General features: G+C 46.7%; 2 protein-coding genes across 6 annotated transcripts in view; one reads left to right on the top strand and one right to left on the bottom strand.

Annotated features, from left to right (window-relative positions):
- LOC128346611 (retinol dehydrogenase 16-like) overlaps positions 1 to 5,940 on the top strand; it is a 37,903-nt gene extending 31,963 nt beyond the window's left edge. For 4 of the 5 annotated variants that reach the window (XM_053300079.1, XM_053300081.1, XM_053300080.1 and 1 more), the window contains exon 5: positions 965 to 5,940. In XM_053300079.1, coding sequence (XP_053156054.1) covers positions 965 to 1,182 — 218 coding nt within the window. In that variant the 3' untranslated portion in view covers positions 1,183 to 5,940. The remainder of the gene's footprint in view (positions 1 to 964) is intronic. The other variant, XR_008317084.1, reaches the window with a different exon arrangement.
- An 8,164-nt stretch (positions 5,941 to 14,104) lies between these two features.
- Positions 14,105 to 17,415, bottom strand: part of LOC128345526 (unconventional myosin-Ia-like) — a 71,520-nt gene continuing 68,209 nt past the window's right edge. The window contains exons 28-29 of the mRNA XM_053297582.1: positions 15,945 to 16,072; positions 14,105 to 14,510 (exon numbers count right to left, since the gene is read on the bottom strand). Coding sequence (XP_053153557.1) covers positions 14,387 to 14,510; positions 15,945 to 16,072 — 252 coding nt within the window. The 3' untranslated portion in view covers positions 14,105 to 14,386. The remainder of the gene's footprint in view (positions 14,511 to 15,944; positions 16,073 to 17,415) is intronic.

Raw genomic sequence — 17,415 nt, 5'->3', positions numbered from 1 at the left:
GAGATGAGCCAATGGAAGACCAGTGAAGAGCCCATTTCAGTAGTCAAGGTGAGAGGTAAACAGGGCATGAGCTAGCAAGTTTGTTATACTGCAGGAGTAGATGGAGAATTCTTCCATGCTTTTGCAGCATTGTAAAGGAAGAAGCAGGCTGATTTGGCAACACACTAAATAGATGGAATGGAAGAGAGGAGGAGTCAAAGATAAAGCCAGGGCTTCAAGTCTGTTCAAACAGGGAGGGTGGATGATGATGATGATATTGTCAGTGGGCAAAGAGAAAGGGTGAGGAGAGAAGGACTTAAGAGGAGGAGTTTAGTTTTTGACATCTTGAGCATGAGGCAATGAGGAAGCATCCATGCTGGTATGTCAGACAGGCAGCTGGAGACGCAGGACTGGATGGAGGGGAAAGGTTCTGGGAGTGGGGAGGTATAGTTGGATATATATAATACAATAATATGTTATCACATTAAATGGAAGCCATGATCCCAAAGATGTTAATTCATGTACCAAATTGTTTTGGTTGCTTGGCATAGCTGCAGTCATGTGGAATACATACAGCCCAGGCAATTTATATAGCCAGTGTGGTGTTGTGGCTAGAGCCACAACACCACACCACCCAGGGAGACCCACCAGGGAGACCCATATTCAGATCCCTATTCAGCCATGAAACTAGCTGGGTGACTCTGGGCCAGTCACTTCTCTCTCAGCCTAACCTACTGTACTTCACAGGGTTGTTGTGAGGAGAAACCTAAGTATGTAGTACACCACTCTGGGTTCCTTGGAGGAAGAGCAGGATATAAAATGTAGTAATAATAATAATAATTATTATTATTATATATATTGGAAAAACAAGGGATTTTGAACATGGGGGTGGCAATTGGTTTACACATTGTGCAAAGGACACTTGTGTTCACTGATTATTTAAAGGTGTCTTTTTGTTGTCTCTTTTTGCTTTTCCCTGCTTTAGTACTCAAAGAAACCCGTGAAATCCAACATCGTTGCAGCTCCAATCTCTCTCTGGTTACCAACTGCATGGTGCATGCCCTGACTGCTGAACACCCCCGCACCCGCTACTCAGCTGGCTGGGATGCCAAGCTCATTTTTCTCCCAATGAGCTACATTCCCACAGGGCTCACAGACTGGTTCTTTGCCCTGTCTTACCCCAAACCAATACATGTGGAATAAATATTTCATGGGATCGTTAGATGTGGAGTCTACAATGATGAGCTGGAAATCTTGCCAGTTAATGGGGGAACTGGTTTTTATTTTTCTTTAATTATTCTTGTAGTGGATTATAGTCTTTGTCTCAGAGCAAGTTCACGTGAGGGAAAGAAATGCTGAATCATCCTTGCTGAGCTTTCTGGAAAAGGCTACTCCTAAAATTCTTCTATATTTCTGGTAGGTTCAAAAATGGCTGCCGCTGCCACCCCTCTCTATTACACAACTTGACCCTCCCTGCCTGGGGTGGAAATCCCAGGGAAAACCCTTTCTTTTGCTATTTGAAAAGTACAACAAAAACTTCCACTTGCAAGCCTACACATGGGAAGAAAACTGATAGCTGTTGACCATTTGAGGTGTGTTTCCAACAGATGGGGAAAAAACCCTTTCAGCCCCCACCCCTTTCCTGAGTTAAAAACCCACTCGGAGAGGCTTGTAAAATGCAAATAAAAACCAACAGTTTTATTCAAATGCCACAAACTGCTTCTGTCTGAGGCTTTCTCAGCTTTCAGTTACAGGAAAAAATACTCAGTAGGTTAGGGGTGTGCAATTCGGGTTTTCGGGTGATTCGGCTCGGACCCGAACCGAATCTCCCCTGTTTTGTTTTGTGCCCGAATCTGGGTCACCCGAATCACCCTTGATTCGGTTCGGATTCGGATTTAATCCGAATCCGAATCGATTCGGGGGGGTAAAAAGGGGCCCAGGGGCAAAATTTTGGGGTGGGGTGGTAGTGCCCAATGGGTAGAGTCTACCACCCCAATTTCAGGGGGATTGGGAAAAATCCTGATTTTTGGTGAATTTTTAAAGTTTTAGTGACTTTGGGGCAGTTTGGGGGCATAGCATGGGATCTGGGCAAAAGGAGTGGGGTGGGGTGGTAGTGCCTAATGGGTGCAGACAACCACCCCAATTTCAGGGAGATTGGGCAAAGGGCTGATTTTTGGTAAATTTCTGAAATTTTCATGTCTTTGGGGCAGATTGGGGCATATTGGGGCAGAAAGTGGGGCCTGGGGCAGAATAGTGGGGTGGGGTGGTAGTGCCTAAAGGGTGGAGGCTACCACCCCAACTTCAGGGGGTTTGGACAAAGGGGTGATTTTTTTGAGAATTTTTGAAGTTTTAGTGACTTTGGGGCAGTTTGGGGGCAGAAAGTGGATCTGCCCCAAAATAGTGGGGTGGGGTGGTAGTGCCTAATGGGTGGAGGCTACCACCCCAATTTCAGGGGGATTGGGCAGAGGGCTGATTTTTTGAGAATTTTTGAAGTTTGGGTGTCTTTGGGGCAGATTGGGGGCAGAAAGTGGATCTGCCCCAAAGGAGTGGGGTGGGCTGGTAGATAGTGCCTAATGGGTGGAGGCTACCACCCATCCCCAATTTAAGAGTGATTGGGCAGGGGGTGAATTTTGGTGAATTTATTTTTATGAGGTTTGTCTTCATAAGGTGAAGTGTGCTAAATTGATTACTTCCTCATATTATTCATAGTAAAGGAAAGTGTGAAAAAGTGAAAGTGGGGTCATGAGAGTTGTTTAATTGAAAAAAATCTCATTTGCTATGATAGAATAATTCACACCTCAGAAGTTTTTTTTCTATCAACCATGAACCGAATCACCTGAATTTTTCGGGTCCAAAATTCGGGTGATTCGGCTCGTGCCCGAAAAATATCGGGGGACATCAGGGGTGATTCGGTTCGGCCCCGAATCACCCGTAATTGTTCGTTTCGGGCACAGATCGTTCTGTGCCCGAAATTTTTTGCACATCCCTACAGTAGGTTACAAGAATACTTCAAAAAGCATCCCAGATGATGTTGGGGTGGCATACTTTGTAGGAAAATACCAAAGCGCATTTAAAATCTTACAGAGACTTTTGCAACATCCTGGCTAAGTCTAATACAAAATCTGACTAAACAAACTTTCCCAAGACTAAAGTTCCTGAAGCCAAAATCCTGGCTTCTTTTGTCTTGAGCTCGAAACCCTGGTTGAGAATCAAACTCCTGGCTTCCCAGGACCTGCAGAAGGGACATTCTCCTGCAGCCAGTTCTCATGGCCACATGTCCTCTCTGCACTCCCAGCCTGTTTCTCCTTACAAAGAACTGAGCTCTTCCTCCCAATGGCTCTCTAGGTCCCACCCACCTGGTGTGTTGATTGGCTGAGCTCTGGAGTTTACCAGCCTGTCAGTTAGGACAGGGGTCACTTCCAGTCACTTCCAGGGTTCAATTCCAATTCTGCAGGAGAGGGCTGGCTGGTCACTACAATTCCTTATTTATTTATCTATTTTCCATTCAGAGAGGAGGTTTTGGGATCTTTTTGGCTTTTTAGGGGGGGGGGTAAGATGCTTTCTTGGGGATTAGCACTGCCACCTGCTGATCACCTACACTCAAGCAAGGGCACCCCTGCAGACTCTCAAAGTGGCAGCTGCCGTGCTACTGCTGTCTTGTTTACTTGTCTACTATAGGTGTGTCATCGGTGCCTAGAGAGGAGAAGGAGCAGCAGCCTCCACTTGCCTTGACTTCTCCCTGCAGGCAGTAGTGCAGATTGAGCCCAGAGAGAGAAGGCAGTTGAATGGAAAAGAGCCAGGATGGTGAGGAGGAGGTAGGCCAGCTCTAGTTCTGCACCCCGTACTTGTGGGGTTTGTGTGCAGCAGTTAGATCTGGTTGCTGCATGGATTTAGTCTGGAGTGGCAGAAAGCAAAAGATGAGCAAGTGGGAGCACCCAAGCAGGCAGGCAAACTGACTTGACTGGAGGGCAAAAAGGAATGCAGGGAACTCTTCAGAACAGCTCTCCTGTTGACATCTACAGAAGCTTGCCACTAAATGCTGCATCCCTTCCTGGAAGATGAGAAAGTAAACAATGTAATATTGGGGTTTAGTTTTGGGGTTTTTTTTTACAGAAAAGGAGGTGGGGAGAGAAGCTAGGCAGTTGCAAGGCAGTTAGTCTAACGTCTCTTCCAGCTGAACTGTTGGAAACCACTATTTAAAATTGAGCCTTTGCTCAATTTGTATTGAGCAGGTTCATAAAGGAACAGAATATTGCTTTGATGAATACTAACATCGAAACCTGTTGAGGCAGACCAATCCAATTTGCTCCTCAGTCTCCATCGCAGTTTTTAGAAAGAGTGTAAAATCTTGGCTTTTTACCCAGGCTTTTATATTATTGTCTCTACTACTGCTGCTTTGTAATTTTTATGGTTATATTGTGCTTGGGTTTTAAAAAAATCTTTTAAATCGGATTTGTATTTTTATATTCTAGCTTAACATTTTAATTGTATAATCTTTATAGTCTTGTGTTAACTTTTGTGTGATCCGCCTTGAGATAGTTTTAATGAAAGGTGGCACAGTATTGAAATGCAACAGTAAAAATAAAATAAAATCCTAGCAGCTGCCTTGTCCATGCATTTGAACATATATTGGCCCATGTATTAGTCACACTATTGACATCCAGCACCAAGGTAACGACAGGGCTGGTTTTTTTCATACTTTGTTTGGAATAGCAGAATGGTTTTCTGTAAGAGAAAACCTATGTACAGAAATCAGCTCTACATGCATGCTTAATTATTTGTTAAGAATATTATCTTATCTTATTATCCATCTTATTTGTTTATTTCTCTGTGTAAACCGCCCTGAGCCATTTTAGAAGGGCGGTATAGAAATTGAATTATTATTATTATTATTATTATTATTATTATTATTATTATTATTAATGCACAGACTGACTACAAACAAAGGCATGACAAGGTAGCAGGGATGGTACACTGGAACATCTGCAAAAAATATAAGCTACCTGTAGCCAAAAATTGGTGGGACCATAAAATTGAAAAAGTGGTAGAAAATGAAGATGCACAAATATTATGGGACTTCCGACTACAAACAGACTAACATCTGCCACACAATACACCAGATATAACTGTAGTTGAGAAGAAAGAAAAACAAGTTAAAATAATCGACATAGCAATACCAGGGGATAGCAGAATAGAAGAAAAAGAAATAGAAAAAAATCACCAAATACAAAGATCCACAAATGGAAATTGAAAGGCTGTGGCAGAAAAAGACCAAAATAATCCCTGTGGTCATTGGCGCCCTGGGTACAGTTCCAAAAGACCTTGAAGAGCACCTCAACACCATAAGGGCCACAGAAATCACCATCAGCCAATTACAAAAAGCAACTTTACTGGGAACAGCCTATAATCTGTGATGATATCTATAATAACAGCAACAGCATTGACAATAAAATTCAGCCATTCCAGGTCCTTGGGAAGGACTCGATGTCTGGATAAAACAAACCAGTCTAACACACCTGTCTGACTGTGTAAATAAATACATATATTTCTTTTCCACTTTTCAACTTAAGAAGGGGGTTTTCAGAAAAGCTTACAGTTTTTGAAAGTTTTGCAGACATTTGCAGATGACATGAAATTATTCAGGCTGATGACCCAAGCTGTCTGCGAGGAGTTTCAGAAGGATTTTTTCAGACTTGGTGACTGCAACAAAATAGCAAATGAGATTAAATGTAAGCTAATGTAAAGTGATGAACTCTGAAGGGAGGAAAACAATCCTAACTTCACATGTAAACTCTTGGGATCTGAGCGGGTAGTGGTTAACCAGGCCAGGGCTCTTGGGAACCTTTTGGGTGACTCAATGAAAACATCTTTAATGAGTGGCTGGCAACTGTAGAAAAATGCAAATTAGATTCTGGGATTATTGGGAAAACATTTGAAAATAAAATGTTTTATGTAAATATATACAGTGCAGTCATCTTTGAAATAATGGTATACATTTCTCATTGCTCTATCTCAACAGAGGTGGGGGTGGGGAAGTGCAGAAAAGGACAACCAAACTGATCAAGGGTTGGAGTTTTATTTAGTTTTATTTATTCGATTTATGTACCGCCCTTCCAAAAAAGGGCTCAGGACAGTTCCTTCCCTGCGACAAAAGGCTGCCACATATGGAGTTTCTTGAGTTAGAAAAAAATGGTGGTGCGGGGTATGATACAAGGAGCAGGACCCAGATTGAGTTAGTCATGACTATCTCCCTTGAAATAAATGGGACAAGTTTGGATGTTGCCTAAGATGTATAAAAGGTATGCATGGTGTGGAGAAAGGGGATAGAATTTTGTCTCTCTTTCCCATAACTCTAGGACTCAGGCTTACTCAATTGCATTTATTGGTAGTAGATTCAGCAATGATTTATTTATGTATTTAGTATAGTTGTACACTGCCTCAAATTTGCGTTTCTGGGCAGTTTACAACAAATGATAAAAGAACATTGTAAAAGAATACAACAATGATGAAAGGAAATCCTCCTTTATCCAATGCAAAATGTATGGATTTAGATATGGCCTGGATATGGCCACTGGCTTACTGGGTTCTAAAACATTGAATTAAGCAAATTCAGAGGACAGAACTATCAGCGGCTGTTAAGTATGGTGGCTGTTTGGAGCCTCCATGTTCAGAGGTAGTATGTCTTAAATTCAAGTTGCTGAGGGAAGAAATCAGGAATGAGGTGAATAGGTTAAGAAACCTGTGCAGGGTGGAATTAAATGGGCACACCAGAGCTTATCTCATGGTCAGGAAGGACCTTGGGTTTGTAGAGGAATATTTTAACAAGAATCAGTTGTCTTCATGCCTTATCTATGGGCTTCTTGGAAGTAACTGTCCAGCCATTTTGGAAACCATGATGCTAGAGTAGGGACATTTCCAGATAGCAACAAAGTGCAGGATTTACAAAACTTTTGCACTAGTTCAAAGCACAGTCTTGCTCACCTTCCAGATGCTCTTGCAGACTTCTGTGTGCCTTCTCAGTGTGAACTTATGCATTGTGCACACACTTAGCAGGGACACAGGGACCTTGCACAGTTTTCACAGTGCCATCTGCTGGCCAGCTCTTGCATTCCAAGTAAAATCCATGCTGTCCCTCAATCACCACAAAAGTAGTAATGACAAGGGAGTGGCTCTTGGAATAAAAGAGCTGACAGGCAAGTGGCACAGTGAAAATTTTCTGAGCTCCCTGCTGTGTGTGTGTGTGTGTGTGTGTGTGTGTGTGTGTGTGTGTGTGTGTGTGTGAATATGAATGTATACAGAGGGTAAGATGGCATGAGGAAGAAACATGGAAACAGGCATGCTGCACAGATTGGGCTTGAGAAAAGGGCCGACGGGAATGAGAGTCCAGGCAAAGCAAGCTGGTGTAGTTAATGCCCAAACACACAAACACGCAACAGGTGAATCCGAAGAAGAGACACACGGTTTCGTGGTCTCAAGGGCTGAAATAGGCAGCATCTTGCCCTGAGGCAGATTGCTGACCACAACCTTCTGTTGGAAAGGGTGACAATGGTGATGAACAAAGGAATGCATTGTGTTCGGTTCAAACCTTGCTGCCCAGGGGCGTAGCTAGGGCAGAGGGGGCCCGTGTTCATTCCTCTCTCTAGTGCCCCCCCCAGAGTGAGGGAGATAATGAAGAAAATAGGGAGGGATGGAGCTGGCGGGCCCTCAGGAGCTGGGAGCCCATGTTCGTAGAACCCTTTCACTCAATTGTAGCTACGCCCCTGCTTGCTGGGTGTGCTCTACCAGCACAATGAGGTGAATAGGTTAAGAAACCTGTGTAGGGTGGAATGAAATGGGCACACCAGCGCTTATCTCATGGTCAGTAGGGACCTTGGGTTTGTATAGGAACACTTTAACAAGATTGTTTCCCATACCCCAGGCCAGCCACTTGTGTTAGGGAAGGAGATGTAGTCCTTTCCTGCTAAGGGGATAAACTTGAACTGATCTGATGTGCCAACACAGGGGAAGAGCATTTGCCTAGTTCTTTAGAAGAATAGCACTTAATTAACTTGTGTCTTCCCCACCTGAGTTGCAATCAGAGAGGCGAGCAGAGGGATAGTCCTCCTGCAGCCATGGGTTAAACTTGACCTAGAGCCACTTTCCCCATGCTATGTGCCAAGTGACATACCCCATGAGTTAGCTCATGTGGACCAAATGGTGAACTCGCGATCCCATGGGTTTAGAGAGGCAAAATGGAAACTACAAGCCTATTGCTCCAAATCGGGTACTGGCGTGTTCCTGGGAGCCCCCAAACAGGCCATCTGGGTAACAGGCGGGCTCTTCAATAGCTCGCAGGGACTTCAACTGAAAGCTGGATGATATGTGAATGCACACTTGCCCTTCTGTGATTAATCAAGGTAGAATTGCCTACTGGGAATGCTCCAGGGAGGAAATCGGTGCATCACATGATAGGGCAGAGACTTGTATGACAACACTATTTATTAATTCTTCTGCATAATATAGTAGTTAATGAGAGTTCAGTGCTTTGCTATAGGCAATTCACCAGAGAAAAAAGGCAGCTGGGTGGGTGTGAAGTTGTTCATAATAGAGTTTCAAGCAGTGGTTAATTCCTCCTTGGTATGTTCATTCTGAAAAGCAGTTTACAAATGCTACTGAATAAGGAGCAAAAAAATTTAAGGCTACTATATAACTCTGTAGGTCACTGATCTCCAAGCTTTCAGGGAAATGCCTATTTTCCTTGAAAGCTTATTAGGGTTCCTCAATAAGAAGTCCAAGAATGATGGGCAAGCTTGCCAGACAGACAACTTGGACACCACCATATTGTGTAGTGGTTAGAGTGCTGGACTAGGACCGGGGAGACCCGAGTTCAAATCCCCATTCAGCCAGGATACTTGCTGGGTGACTCTGGGCCAGTCACTTCTCTCTCAGCCTAACCTACTTCACAGGGTTGTTGTGAGGAAAAACGTAAGTATGTAGTACACCGCTCTGGGCTCCTTGGAGGAAAAGCGGGATATAAAAAGTTTTTAAAAATTCATTTATTTTAATTATGTTTATAAGCCACCTTTTAAAAGCACCTCTTCCTAAGGCAGCGCCAATCTCCTGCCATCCAGAGTTTCACGGTAGTGTTGTGGAGATTCTGGGGCACACACGCAATTGATAGCCAAGCCAGGACAATGCCCAGCACAATCTGAGTGTGCACCCTAGACATGCCCCAGAATCCACTGCAGCATGAAGGGAGTCCTCTGCAGATAAGCAAGAGAGAAAGGTTGAAAAGTGTTGCTGAAGGACAAGAGTTTTCAGCCTTTTTAAACAAGCTTTATCTCAGTCCAGGTACCCCTAATAAGCATCCAAGAATTGTAATCTCCAGAGGTAAATCTTGCCAAAGTTGGTGGGAAATAAAATATGAGCTAAGTGAATTTGCCCTGGAATCAGGCAAATCAAACAAAAACTAATGATGCTGTGGCCTCCTTCCTCCTCTTGTCCTCTGCAGCCTCATAGTCATGGCTTCACGCCACACCTCTGCCCTGACCCTGCCTCTCCCTCCTCATCTTCTCCTCATGACAAGCTGGCTCAGTGCTCAGTCTGAGCCCACCTCTGCCTCGGCCTGACTGAGGGGCGGGCTCAGCAACAAGGGTAATGCTGATACGCCATCTCAGCCAGCACTTCCTTGATTGGCAAACCTGACAGTCAGGCTGAAGGAGGGGTGGGCTCAGCCTGAGCAACTAGCCAGCCTGTCATGTGGAGTTGGATGCTGCTGATACTCCTCCCCCTCCTCTCCTACAGAGGGGGCCAACCGTGTAGCATGCAAGTGAGTCAGGGAGGTGGGAGGGTCCTGTGTACTCCCTATACGCCTTCAAAGTACCATCAAGGGTTTCAGTATTCCGGTTGCAAGCCCTGCTGCAGGAACATTATACTGCATGCTGATGATGCAATGGGAGTGCCAATACCAGCAGTGGAGGGGCTGGAGATCCATATCTAGGCAATGGCTTTCCTGGGTGTTTTGTTTTGTTGTTTAATTGATTTTATATAAATCAAGGTGCGTACACTGCAGAGTTTAAAAATGCATTGTCCTTTCAAAATTAGTGTGTAGATGTGTATATACTCAGATGTGTATATACTGTGTAGGCCAGTCTCTCATGGCTGGGTAAGATGATTGAGAGGGTGGTGGCTGAACAGCTCCAGGTGAAGCTGCTCAGCCGTTTCTTGGAGGAAATGGATTGTCTAAACCCATTTCAAACTGGCGTTAGGGTGGGCTATGGGGCTGAGATGGCCTTGGTCAGCCTGATAGATGACCTTTGACAGGGAGAGTGTGACTCTTCTGATTCTTTTGGATCTCTCAGTGACTTTTGATACTATCAACCATGGTTGGTATCTTTCTGGATTGCCTGAGGGATTTGGGGATAGGAGGCACTGTTTTGTGGTGATTCTGCTCCTATGTCTTAGGTAAATTTCAGATGGTGGCACTTGGTGACAGTTGCTCTTCAAAATGGGTGCTGTTATATGAAGTCCCACAGGGCTCTGTTCTGTCATCAATGCTTTTTAACATCTGCATGAAACCACTGGGTGAGGCCATAAGGGGATTTGGTGCTGGGTGTAATCAGTATGCTGATGACACCCACATCTATTTCTCTTTGTCATCAATATCAGGAAATGGCATTAGCTCCTTAAATGCCTGCCTACAGGCAGTAATGGGCTGGATGAGAGACAATAAACTGAAGCTGAATCCAAGCAAGACAGAGATGCTCATTGTTGAGAGTTGTAATCTGCAAGACAGGACAGAACTTCCTGTTCTGGATGAGGTCACACCCCAGAAAGAACAGGTTCATTGCTTGGGATTGCTCCTGGACCGGGGTCTCAGTCTCACCTGGTGTCTCAGGATGAGGCTGCGGCCAGGAGTACTTTTTACTAGCTGTGATTGATTTGAGAACCCCGCCTATTTCTGGAGGAGAATTACCAGAAAACTGTGGTACACCAGGTTGGACAACTGCAATGTGCTCTCTGTAGGGCTGCCTTTGTATGTAGTTTGGAAACTTCAGTTAGTCCAAAATGCAGCAGTCAGATTGGTTTCCAGGGTATCACAGAGAGACCACATTATGCCTGTTTTTAAACAGTTGCACTGGCTGCCGATTTGTTTCTGGGCAAAGTACAAAGTGCTGGTTATTACCTTTAAAGCCCTGAATGGCTTAGGTCAGGGATGTGCATGGTCCGGACGGCTCCGGACCAGCACCGAGGGGGGGTCTCTCTTTAAGGGCAGGGAGGTAGAACTTACCCCTCCCGCCGCTCTTCCCCCTCCGGCGCTGTCATTTACAGTGAAGATTTTGGGGCGGCAGCGTTCTTCGCTGCTGCCCCTGCCCCCGTCGTCGCTTGTAAGTCTCTGGACAATCAGCACGCATGCGCACGTGGTGGCGTGTGCACGCACGGCAGCGGCGGCGTGCACACGCCGCCACGCTCACATGCGTGCTGATTGTCCAGAGACTTACAAGCGACGACAGGGGCAGGGGCGGCAGCTAAGAATGCCGCCGCCCCAAAATCTTCACTGTAAACGACAGCGCCGGAGGGGGAAGAGCGCCGGGAGGGGGAAGTTCTACCTCCCTGCCCGTAAAGGGAGACCCCCCCTCGGTGCTGGACCGCCGGACCAGTCCGGATCCGGACCGGTCCGGAGGCCTTTAACATGGCCTCCGGACCGGTCCGGGCACATCCCTAGCTTAGATCAAGGTTACCTGAGAGAGCACCTTTCTCTACAAGATCCCACAGCTCATTCAGATCATCAGGAGGGGTCTATCTTCAGGTGCCACCAGTTGAATTGGTGGCGACCTGAGATCTGGCTTCTCAGCTGTTGCCCCTAGGTTGTGGAACACACTCCCCATGGATATAACAGGATTATCTTCCTTGGAGGCCTTCAGGGGAGCCTTAAGGACCCACCTGGCTTTTAATGATATCTAGTTTTAATTTTAGTGAATTTTAATCTGGTTTAAATGTTCTTTGAATTGTTTTATCATGCATTTTTGATTCTAATGTAAACTGCTCTGAGCCACTTTAGGAAGGCTGTATATAAAACAAATAAACGTGTGTGTCTTTCGAGTATCTCATCAGCCTTTTCAGGTTGTGCTTTCTCAGCTCCACTCTCATTTCTCCAGGGAAAGGGAAATATATCTGTGAAGAAATATGTCCAACACATAACCACTGCAAAGCTACACCCAGATGTGCCATTTCAGGTCAGTGTAAGATGAAAGATGAGATTTACAGAACTGGTCTCTTTGGATGTATTCAAGATTAAATGTCAAAAATGCATTCTCAATGCATTTACATTAAGCAAAAGCAGCCATTCGGTGGTGCCAATGGTGGTAGAATCCAGCGCAGGACGGTTGGGGAAGAGGGGTGTAACCCTCTCTCCCTGCAGTTTTCCTACTGAAAATTGCCCACCTGTAGCAAATAGTGCCTCACATTCTGTGCAGTCTAACCTCCGTGTTAGGAAGCTGCTGGGACTGCTGCACACTTATCAGACAGGCTTGAGGCTACTGCAGATTCGCAGCCACCTGCCTTTTATGGGCACAGGATCCCCAGCAGCTTCCTAGCACTGAGGTTAGACTGTGCAGAATGCCAGCCAGTACCTTTGGCAGTGTGTGTGTGTGGGGGGGGGGGCTTTGGAGGAAAATGACACCAAGGGAAAGGGTTTAATCGCCACCATTCTCTCCCCATATGCCAGAGTCCTGATCTGGCTCCTTCCAGTGTCTGCTTTCAGTTAAATTACAGGCATCAGGAATCCCAAAGACAGGATTCAAAGAGGCATTTAAAGTCATGTCTGGTTCGTGGGAGGGAGGGGGAGAGCGAGCGAGCAAGAGAGCATGAGAGCAAGTGCAGGTCTTGTGGTAGTGAGCATGAATTCTCCCATTTGCTAAGCAGGGTCTACCTTGGTTTGCATTTGAATGGGTTGCTACGTGCATGCACTGTCTGCTTAGGAGATGGGGCCATAGATCAGTGGAAGAGCATCTGATTTGCATGAAGAAGGCCCCAGGCTCACTTCCTGGCATCTCCTGGAGCTTTCCCACACAGAGCTTCCAGTTCTCGGAGTATCTGATGAGGGAAGCCACTTCGAAAGAAACTAGCAGCATTAAGGAAGCAGCCCCTCCCCTCTCTACTGCGACTTTTCTTTCATGTAGGTTCACACACAGCTTGCTTCCTTGTTTTCCTTGTGGCCAATGGCTTCCTAGAGGAGGCGGGATGCCATGCCTCCCTTTCCCCCAAGGGTTTAATAATTAAAGCACCCTCTGTGATCTGGCTCTGTTGAAGTCCCCCACACACACACTTCTACTTAATTGTTTTGTAGATCAGACTGCCTGTTAGCCATCAGCCTTAGCCACACACACACACACACGCATACACACAGACAGAAGTTGCCAGTATGTGTCAGCCCTCCTGCATCATTGCCTCTGCTTTTGCAGCCCCACCCCAGTTTGGAGTGCATGCAAGGAAATGCTCGTTTTCTGCAAAAGACTGCAAATCCTCCCAGATCCCCCCCCCCAAAAAAAACACGTTCAAAAAGCCAAAAGCCTGAAAACTGGGTTTTCAACTCTTGGCCTCAGGGTCGAAGGCAAGGCCGCTAGGCAGCTTTGTTTCTGCATTCCGTAGGCCTGACTTGCTCTTATCATGTAAATGTAAAGACTGATGTCAGGCCTTGCAGTGGATTTTCCAGGAAACTTCGCTAAAGACCAGGATTTTAAAAACTTGGATATAAACCAGGATGAGGTGAAATCCAGAAGGAAAAGCCTGATTTGTGTGTGGGGTGCTTCCAAAAGACATCAGACTGACCTTGGCAGGAATCTGTAGTGAGAACACACAACCTCCCTTCCGGAAAAGATTGGGGTAAGCCCCTGCGTGGGAAGCTCCAAGTAGGGAAGGGAAAGACTCTTGCCAGTCAGGATACTGAACTAGATAGACCCATGGTCTGACTCGCTATAAGCCTCTGGGCACAATTTCAACAGCAAACAGACTTTTAAAGAAGCATTTCATCAGATTCTCTAGGCCTAAGAGGCTTCGAATGAAGTAGACATGGTGTTCATTTCACTTGGCTGTTTTATTGACTCCTCCCACCCCACCCCATGTTCTCCACCACACAAGCTGCAGGGCTTCTAGAGGGGAGGTTCCATTTCTTTAGATGTCAGTAGTAATGCAGATGCAATATGTCATCTGTGTCTGTAGCAAACGGGGAAACTGGCCTGTCTCAATGGCTTCTGAATGGATGTGTTTCTTTTAGCTGCCCTGAGGTAAACATTCTGATGGGGCGAGAGACCGAGATGGTCTGAAGCTGACAAAGGGCCAGACCTAAGTCACAGATCCAGGATCCCAGGGAGTCCAACGTAGCTGACCCCAGACAGGCATCCTCATGTTGCTCCAGTCCAGCTTCACTTCACTGGACCAACACCTCCATTCTTTGGCTGCCTTTCTTCCTGCAGATCGGTGCTGCGTCCTGTTTCTTGGCCGTCTCCGTCACCTTAACTGTGATGCTGCTTTGCTTGAACCTCACCAGGAACCTGAAAGAGAACAGATGAACCTCCACTTAAGCCCTATTCAGACATTATTTTGTATGAGTGTACAGATGCTTGTACATTCATACACATTTTTGTGTGAATGACTGTACCTGCATTTCTTTGGGATGGGGCCATAGCCCAGTGGTAGAGCATCTGTTTCACACACAGAAAGTCCCAGATTCAACCCTTGGCATCTCCAGGTAGGGCTGGGAGAAACTCCTGCCTGAAATCTTGGAGAACCACTGCCAGTCTGTGTGGATAATGCTGAGCTAGATAGACCAATGGTCTGACTCAGTATAAGGCAACTGTCTATGTTCTGTGTTAGTGAATGTAGGTACAGGCCCATCAAATGCTTGATACAGACAGGAAGTGTACTGCTGTACCCGCCTGCATTCAACATAACATGTGAATAACTGTGCCTGTGTACAGATCAGGACCTGTGTACCCTGAACTCTTGTTGAACACAATGTGTGATGAACAGGGCTACTGAAGACATTTCCTGCTACTGACTTTCCTGAAGAGGGTGTGGAGCAGGGGTGGGCAAATTTGGCCCTCCAGATGTTTTTGGACTACAACTCCCAGCATCCCCAGCCACAATAGATTATGGCTGGGGAGAATGGGAGTTGTAGTTCAACAACAGCTGGAGGGCCATGCTTGCCCACCCCTGGTGTAGAGGCTCCTTCCGGAGGAATTCCAGATTCAGTTTCAAAGCAATCAAACCCAAAGGAGATGGGAAATCTCAACCTATTGGGGCCACAATAATGAAATTGGCAACCTCTATGCAAAGTCTGCCAAGGCGTGCTGGGAGCCAAATGATCAGGCCTGCTTTACTGGAGCTCACTGTTCGAGCTTGTTTCACCTGCTTGTGGGCCGTTGCCCAGTGAGAACCAGACCTACAGGGTTTACAGCGGCAGGGCCCACTGTGCAACCATAGCATTACGTTATGGCTCCCGTGGGATCTTTGGGTTTAAGCTGTGCTGTTTTGTACAGGATCTTCTGTTTCCAGCGGAATTAAAGACAGAACAGGATTCCAGGCAGTGTGGAAATGGCTGGATATGTGTAAATGCTGTGATTAGTGTAAGCTGCCTTGGGTACAATGGAGAAAGTCAGGGTATCATATTTTAAAACAAATACCTCAGCTGAGCACACCCAGTGTGTGTGTCGGAGGCACACAAGAAGGTGTAACAGATCACAGAGGAACGCTCCATATCAGCAGCCCACAAATGATGCCAGTTCATCCCAGCAGTGCCACTGTGGGCACAGCCTTCTTGGCCTCCCTGCCATGCCCCACCCACGTCACTCTCAATACTCTTCTTAATAACTGGAAGATCCTTTTGGAAGGAGTAGGAGGAGGCGAACGCCCAAACAAGGATCCCGGTACCTGGTCCAGCTCCTTCGCTTTCCCCACCCTCCACCCATGGCCAACCCTGCACTTACTCATCCGCCACTTGGAGCTTCAGTTTCTGCCTCGTGGCCTCCAACATGGCTTGGTTGAGCCGGGTGACCAGTTCAATCAGGTGGTCGTTGATAAGCAACAAGTCCCCTTTGGTGTTCGCTGTGGAAGACTGGAACAAGGGAGAGAACCTGGGTGGAAGCGTGGTCCTGGTGCCTTCCCTGGCCTTCAAGTTACAGAGCTTCCCACTGCCACGTCAGCTAAGGTCTGGCCCTCTTGCTAGCTGACCAAGGACTTCACTTGCCTCAGCCCAGTTGCAACAATTGCTCTCTATGGAGCTCAAAGCCACAGCCTGTGCCCACTTCTGCCCCCTTGGATCGCCACTGGCTAGTGGTGGCCCAAGGCCTCTTCACATAAGAACAGCCGTGCTGGATCAGGCACAAGGCCCATCTAGTCCAGCATCCTGTTTCACACAGTGGCCCACCAGGTGCTGCTGGAAGCCTACAGGAGAGGGCATGCCCTCTCTCCTGCTGTTACTCCCCTGCAACTGGTACTCAGAGGCATCCAACTCTCCAACTAGTAGCCATTGATACACCTCTCCTCCGTGAAGTTATCCAAACCCCTCTTAAAGTCATCCAGGTTGTTGGCTGTCACCACATATTGTGGCAGAGAGTTCCACAAGTTGAGTATGCGTTGTGTGAAAAAGTACCTCTGTTTGCCAGTCCTAAATTTCCTGGCAATCAATTTTATGGGATGACCCCTGGTTCTAGTGTTATGTGAGAGGGAGAAGAATTTCTCTCTCTCCACTTTCTCCACATTATGCATAATTTTACAGACCTCTATCATGTCTCTCCGCAGTCGTCTTTTTTCTAAACTAAAAAACATCTGAGGCAGGTGCCAAATACTGCCCCCTTTTCTTTCTAAGCAGCAGTGGCGACAGATACTACCACCACTAGATTTCAAGTGCAAACCTGAACACCACCCAGAGGCGTAACGATAGGGGGGGCAGGTGCCCCCGGTGCCATCTTTGCAGGTCACATGGGGGGCGCCGCCATGACCCCCGCCGACCCCCCCCAATTTTTAAAAAAAAATTTTTAATAAAAAATTCTCCAGCCAGCTCAGCAGCAGCAGTCCAGAGAGCGCATCGGCGCCCCCCCCCGCCCCATTGCTTTGCTGGCCTTGGACCCGTTTCGCGCCACCACCGCCCCACACTCCAGCCTGCCTGGCTCTCCTCCAAGGCTCTTACACCACTTCCTTGAGGTCTCCCATCGGCTAGAGCCGCCCCTCCCCTGAACGGCCCGCCCACTTCCCCGGGGGCCCTTTTAGAATCAGTGGGTTTTCACGGCGGTAAAGATACCATCTGGAGCCTTGTAAGTCCAGTCCCCGCCGCGGGGTTGGCACTTCATTACAACAAAAGATTTTAGTGCACTTTACAACCTCCCCGGCCGGCGCCGACAGCACAGCAGGTAATTAAAGCAATAATTGCTTCTGATGGTGCTTCCTTAAGGAGGAAAC

The sequence above is a fragment of the Hemicordylus capensis genome, chromosome 2 (assembly GCF_027244095.1).
Source record: "Hemicordylus capensis ecotype Gifberg chromosome 2, rHemCap1.1.pri, whole genome shotgun sequence".
Classification (NCBI taxonomy): domain Eukaryota; kingdom Metazoa; phylum Chordata; class Lepidosauria; order Squamata; family Cordylidae; genus Hemicordylus; species Hemicordylus capensis.
Note: the sequence above shows the minus strand (reverse complement) of the source record. Positions and strands in the feature narration are given on the sequence as shown.